Source organism: Apis dorsata, unplaced genomic scaffold (genome assembly GCF_000469605.1).
Source record: "Apis dorsata unplaced genomic scaffold, Apis dorsata 1.3 scaffold_651, whole genome shotgun sequence".
Lineage (NCBI taxonomy): Eukaryota > Metazoa > Arthropoda > Insecta > Hymenoptera > Apidae > Apis > Apis dorsata.
In genome coordinates this window covers 560,439-566,608 of record NW_006263842.1, presented here as the reverse complement: position 1 = coordinate 566,608, position 6,170 = coordinate 560,439, and the positions used below count along the sequence as shown (strand labels likewise).

At 30.0% G+C, this 6,170-nt stretch overlaps 2 protein-coding genes across 5 annotated transcripts in view; one reads left to right on the top strand and one right to left on the bottom strand.

Annotated features, from left to right (window-relative positions):
* The window catches only part of LOC102671768 (phosphatidylinositol 3,4,5-trisphosphate 3-phosphatase and dual-specificity protein phosphatase PTEN), a 26,442-nt gene extending 24,924 nt beyond the window's left edge, over positions 1–1,518 (top strand). For 3 of the 4 annotated variants that reach the window (XM_006621954.2, XM_031513483.1, XM_031513482.1), the window contains 2 exons: positions 968–1,051; positions 1,160–1,518. In XM_006621954.2, the coding sequence (XP_006622017.1) occupies positions 968–1,051; positions 1,160–1,179 (104 nt within the window). In that variant the 3' untranslated portion in view covers positions 1,180–1,518. The remainder of the gene's footprint in view (positions 1–967; positions 1,052–1,159) is intronic. The other variant, XM_031513484.1, reaches the window with a different exon arrangement.
* Positions 1,519–2,964: 1,446 nt separating this feature from the next.
* LOC102672275 (N6-adenosine-methyltransferase non-catalytic subunit) lies at positions 2,965–5,148 on the bottom strand. Its single transcript, XM_006621956.2, has 5 exons — positions 4,797–5,148; positions 4,524–4,700; positions 4,135–4,452; positions 3,418–3,800; positions 2,965–3,314 (listed from the first exon to the last, which is right to left on the bottom strand). The coding sequence occupies exons 1-5, from the start codon at positions 4,851–4,853 to the stop codon at positions 3,077–3,079; spliced, it is 1,173 nt and encodes a 390-aa protein (XP_006622019.1). The 5' UTR covers positions 4,854–5,148; the 3' UTR covers positions 2,965–3,076.
* Between the last annotated feature and the right edge of the window lie 1,022 nt (positions 5,149–6,170).

Genomic DNA, 6,170 nt, shown 5'->3' with positions numbered 1-6,170 from the left:
GAGAGAGAGAGAGAGAGAGAGAGAGAATGTGCGCGTATGTGTGTGTGTATGTGTGCTTGCGTGCAGTGATGGAAAAAAGCGCGAAAGCGAACGAAATATATGTAAGTATACATATTCGCGTTATCGGGTAGCGAGTTTTGGATTATCTCGAACGAATTAGTAAATTTACCTCGCTCGAGCTATTTTAATCGCACCTATAGTTCACCGAACTAAAACGTTGACTCGCTAGCAATCGTTGCGATACCTCAGTTTTTTACCCTCTAAAACTAAGGAAAGAAGGTAAACTTACTAAATACGTTTTTACGTATCGATAATTGTGGCATACGTATGTACCATATCGTTACTTCTTGTAACGTACACGCTTCTCGGACATATTTTTTCTCATACGAAGCTCATGGAATATCGTTTTATAAGTGACCATCTCTTAAAATTAACTTTTATATGATTCATGCGGAATGTTCAAAATATAAATAAGATGCATTATTTTTTTTTGTGATATTGTATACAAATACAACTCTCCAAGTTTCGTATCCTCCAATTATCTTCTTTTCTTTTCTTTTTTTTTTTTTTTTTTTTTTTTAAATATAAAAAAGGGGGAAAATTTTTTTTTTTTCCCCTTTTTTCTTTTTTTTTTTTTTTTTTTTTTTAAATATAAAAAAGGGGGAAAATTTTTTTTTTTTCCCCTTTTTTCTTTTTTTTTTTTTTTTTTTTTTTAAATATAAAAAAGGGAGAGGGAATTCTTTTCCCCCCCCTCTTCCCCCCCTTTTTTTTTTTTTTTTTTTTTTTTTTTTTAAATATCGAATACGGAGAAGGAATTCTTCTCTTCCCCCTGTTCGTCTCCTTATTTTTTTTTTTTTTCATATCTTTTTTATTTTTCTTTCTTCTTTTTCTTTTTTGAATTTCACACGAAAACGCGAGTTTATTATTTTTAACGATGATTTTTGTTTGTTCCTATGAAATACGCTAGGAGACACCATGCATACAATAGGAAATGGGGAAAATCGAGAACCTTGCCAATCGCATTCACAGAAATTAACATTTTTTTACACAGGTACGCATATTTCATATTCGACGCGAGTTTGAGTTTGTATTCTCTTTAATATAATTATATATGCATAACATCAAGTTTTCACGAAACTTACCTTGACTCTGCTTGCAGGGGAGTCGACCTATTTGTGACTTTGAAACTGTAAACCAATGCGATGGAGACAGATCAGAGCTAAACTTCACTCAAAAACGGTCCATCCGACTACAATTCATCATTTGCTCATAAATGAATCGATCAGTATATAATCAACGAGTTTCGCCTGTGCCTGCCAGTTCATTGCTACACGTTACATATCCATATTCTTAATTGCTGTTAGAATTTCCTACTTTTTGCGATTTTTTTTTCATTCTCTCTCTTCTCTCTCTCTCTCTCTCTCTCTCTTTTTTTTGCTTATGATTTTATCACTCATAAGATGTTTCTTTAATAACGTATATTGAACGTTTATGATCTTTAGAAAAGATAGAAAAAAAGTAATCATCTCCGGTGAATTGAGATTTATGAAAAATTGTATAAAAAGAAATGAGTGATTCGATTTTTAATGACGATTTAATGATTTCATTTTGCAATTTATGCTTTCAACGACCGATGCTGTATTATTGATTGATTTTAATTTATAAATATTCGTTTCTAGTTATTAATTCGAACGAAATATATATATTTTATATCATATATGTTGACGATATATTTTCGATATTGTCATTCATATTTTTATTCATATTAATAACGATTGTCTTTAAGTAGCGTGTTATTTTCTTCTTTTGGTAATTTTATTCGAACGATAAGTTTATTATTATCCCGCAGTCTTTCTTTTTTTTTTTTTCCATCAAATTTCAATGATCAGAATCAATAACCGGTTTATCGATTAATTTTCATATATTTGTAAAAATAGATAAGAATATATTCGGTCTTCGAAAGTTTATCATAACGTCATATTAGTATTTCAAATATTTTGTATTATTTATTATTGATAATTTGACAAGATAATTTGATTTTCTTTTTTATTATATTCACCGAATATACGTTTGCGAATTATACGAATTAACGTGCGATAATATGCTTCACGAAATTTTCAAGGATGTGTCAACGTTGTTCGATAACATGTATAAAATCTACGTATAACTTGAAAGCTTCGTAGATTGATCGTCAAGCATGATCGGTTCCTCTTCGTTTCGTTTAAAGTGAGTGTGTATAGTTTTAGATATGAAGAAAGATGAAATATAAAAGATGATTCGCGAACCATCCATTGAACGTATTCTATACTACTCGAAGCTTTACTGGGGCCAAGAAATTTGTTCGTAAGTTTCCGCGGATCATATAAAAGCTGTAAATGTAGCTATCGTATATAAGTTGTATTTATAGAAATTTTAATATTTTCAAGACACAAAGTACAAAGTAACACGACCGGATCTCAAACCGTTTCGAAATAACCGCGTTTGCTTTTTAAGAATGCGTATACTTAAGATATTTTATATTGTCGTTGTTAAGTAATTAGTCGAAATTAATAAGTGTTTGCGACAAATTGTGCCGTTGTTTCGTCGCTCTTTTCTAACATTTGCGAAAAAGGTAATCGATCGATGTATTCTTAAGCGATCTATACGCGCAAATAGACGTAAAAATTGAATTAATATTCTTGATTATCGATTCGACTGAACTTTATTTCAAATATATTGTATCCGCGTCACAAAATATTCCAAATATTATCCAAATTGAAATGAAAAAAAAAAAAAGAGTGCGAGTTTAATTTCGATAATGTTCGATATGTTGTGTAACTATACATATTTACACATAATTGGAAAGAATTGGAATATTCAGTAACGCGATCTATTCAAAACAAATTATAAGATATCACAATATATAAGAAAGAATATCGTAGATTACAAAAGTACAAGTTCTCTTGATGTAGTTTTCTCCGAATTTTTTAACGAAAAAAATATCGGATTGCCAATATATGGTAATGTTTGATGTATACAGATGATTATTATTTGAAGAAAGGAGTTGAAACACGAGTATCAGCGCGGCCGCGTTGTTTTACCTTCCTCTGCCTCGTCCTCGATTAAAACCGCCTCTACCTCGACCTGCAACTTTTCCCTTAGGTGGTGGTGACTTTGGTCTGAGAGCTTCGATACGTTCGGTACAACCAGTGGTGATTTGTCCATTGGCAAAATAACTACTATAAAGATCTGCGTTAAAATTCGTGTTAGTTAGCTCGGGTCCAACAGTAAGCCATCCTGGTCGAATAGTGGTGTCTCGACCGAACAAGTGCAATCTATATAAAACGTGAAAAATTTATTGATTAACAAATTTTAATATATTGCTTTTTATCATGAATATATATATATATATTTTAATGTATATTTCAATCTTCTCACCGTCGTCTACCAAGACAAAAGTGTTCTATTATATGAAAAATCTCGACAGGCTTTTCTATAGAACCATATTCGGGTTCCTCTGAAATAATCAGATCGATATCGACATTGGCATGAATGAAATCTCCATCTGTGGATCGTCTAACAGTTCCCTTGATACCCATCAGACAATGTTCTTTGGTTCTTTGAAGAACGGCTTTACTGTCCAGATTTTTACTGTGTCCTGGATTATTGATATTGGTTCGAATCCAGCATATATCTTCGCATCGTCTGAAACCCCATTTTCGAAGACAAAAGCGTCCCATGTCTAATCCATCGCTACTGCCGCACCAGAGAAATACGAAACTTCGATTAGCCGCTACTTCGCCGATATCTAATTCCATTATCTACAAATGTCGATTGTTTTTAATACAAGCACTACGAATATTTACAGAATTCTGCCTTTATTAAATAACAATTAATTAAAATATCCTAGAATTCCGAAATATCTGAAATATTCGACAAAATTTGAAGCTTTACCATTTTTGTATTAATATTAGAATTGATAGCAGTATTAAATTAATTCTAGATTTCTATAAAGTTTGTATAAATTTTCTGATTTTACTTAAAAAGCAAAAGGAAATTTCAAATATATCTTAAAAAATAAAAATGTGTTTGAATTTTAATTAAAAAGGGCAGAATTATTTCGCGATATCTGTATAAATTACGATCTTTATTAACCTGGTCCCAATTCCAAAGTTGTACGTTTGTAGCGCCACAGGTGCGTTGATATTCTTCCAACGGAGGCTCAATTAAAATTACATCAAATTTGCAATTCAATTCTTTCAAATTGTACGAGAGCAAATCAGTTTTAAGATACATGGGTGGTGTTGCAGTTTCCGCGATTAAATCGTCCTTTAACTTAATTAATTCCCGTAATTTCGGATATTCTTCGAATCTATCCGCCAAACCCACATCCCTGATAAAATTCTGCGGTCGTTGACCCGTGTCGATGAAATGTTGACAATAATCATTATGCGGATTTGATGATTGTGTTCCCTTAAATAATAATATATAAATACTTTCGATTGTAATTCGATCTCTTTCAATATAAAGACAGATTTGCCTACCTTTAAAAACGTCGACGAGTCTTTGTAAACGATTTCATCGGTCGTAACCACCTCGCTTTTCGAATCTTTTACTCCATTTTCCGATTTTTCTGCCACCGATTTTAATTTTTTCTTCTGCGTATCATTGATATCCGTTCCGAGAATTTGTCGTAATTCGTCCACACTCGAAACACCTAGCTAAGTAGAAGAAATAAATTCATATTTTTTATAAACTCTTTTGATTTGAATGATCATAACCTCAACAACACAAAATCAGGTTGGAATTATTCTCACCGTTTGAGCAAGTAATTTCTTGCGTTTTTGCGAACGTTCACGTAATGTCTGAAGCATTTTGTATATAAATTCTTTGGAATTGTTTGCAAAATTTTAGGTTATCGTTCATTTCCATTTATATATATATTTTTCATTTTGATAAATCAAAAAATGAAAAAAAAAATTACTAAAATATAATTTTTTAAATTCTTTTTATCATATAATTTATTGTTTTAGATTAAGATAAGATTGTAAAATTTGATAATAGATAAACGATACGTGACACAACTCTTCAAACTAAAAACAAAATATATCTATATTTGCACGCCATCTTGTAGCAAAATCAACTTTCATTGCTGGATCGAGCTACAATGGCGCATAAGTGACCTCTTGCGGAAAATTATACAACGAGCAATGTAGTTATTTCGCGGCTGATCAAAATTTAAAATTATATACATATTTATTTATTCTAAAAAAAATCGTATATAAAAAAATTTTGCAAATCAAATTTCAAAAATATTACTAAATCTTTTTATATTATGTTTTCCGGTGTAAAAACAATCATTGAAAATGGTAAATGCAAGCCTGATACTCAACGCACCAAGATTTAGGATTAGGATAAAGGACACATTTGAAATCTTTTAAGACATTTAAATCTTTGAATTTTTCAAAATCTTTTAAAAGATTTTTTAGCAAAATAAAAATAGCCAAAGAGAAGAAAAAGATATATTTGAATATAAAAGTTAAGAAACTCGTTAAAGAAAATAATGTATTTGTGAAATAAAATAAATTTGATTCGAAGAAATAAACTATATGAATAATAATAGATGGTTATAAATACGAAAGCTTTTATGATCGACTATTCTTTTATTTGCTTTAAAATCGACATATAATTGCTTACAAAAAGAATTAATATAAAATACTATAGCGATAATATAATAACGATTATAAATGTATATCAGTTAATTCTTTATGAGATATAAGATTTCTAATGGTTACGACAGACCGTTTGAGACAAGACGTTTTTCGTAAACGACTGCGTAGAATATCTTATAACGAACATTTTATAATACTATATGTAATTAGCCAAAATTGATTCTTGACGAATCGTAGCGAACAATCATTTCAAAAGTCACTTGGAAATATAAATGATTCAATTTATGATAAGTATTTCACCTTTTGAATATAGGAATAGTACGATAAATAAATAGTAATCTATATCAGTAGATCTAAATTTATTTAAGTTTTATTTTCTAATTATAATGGATCAAAAATGAATCATTATATCACAAAAATTGATATGATGCAATAGGTAAATAGCAATACATTTTTTGCTGAATCCTCTTAAAAAAGGAGAGAAAAGAAGATTTATTATAAATTAGATCTTTACATAAA

Coding starts and splice junctions, on each gene's coding strand:
- LOC102672275 (XM_006621956.2), bottom strand. CDS start 4,853: ATGCTTCAGACATTACGTGAACGTTCGCAAAAACGCAAGAAATTACTT. Junction 3,801..4,134: donor AACTTTGGAATTGGGACCAG/GTTAATAAAGAT, acceptor CGACATTTGTAG/ATAATGGAATTAGATATCGG. Junction 3,315..3,417: donor TTTTGTCTTGGTAGACGACG/GTGAGAAGATTG, acceptor CGTTTTATATAG/ATTGCACTTGTTCGGTCGAG.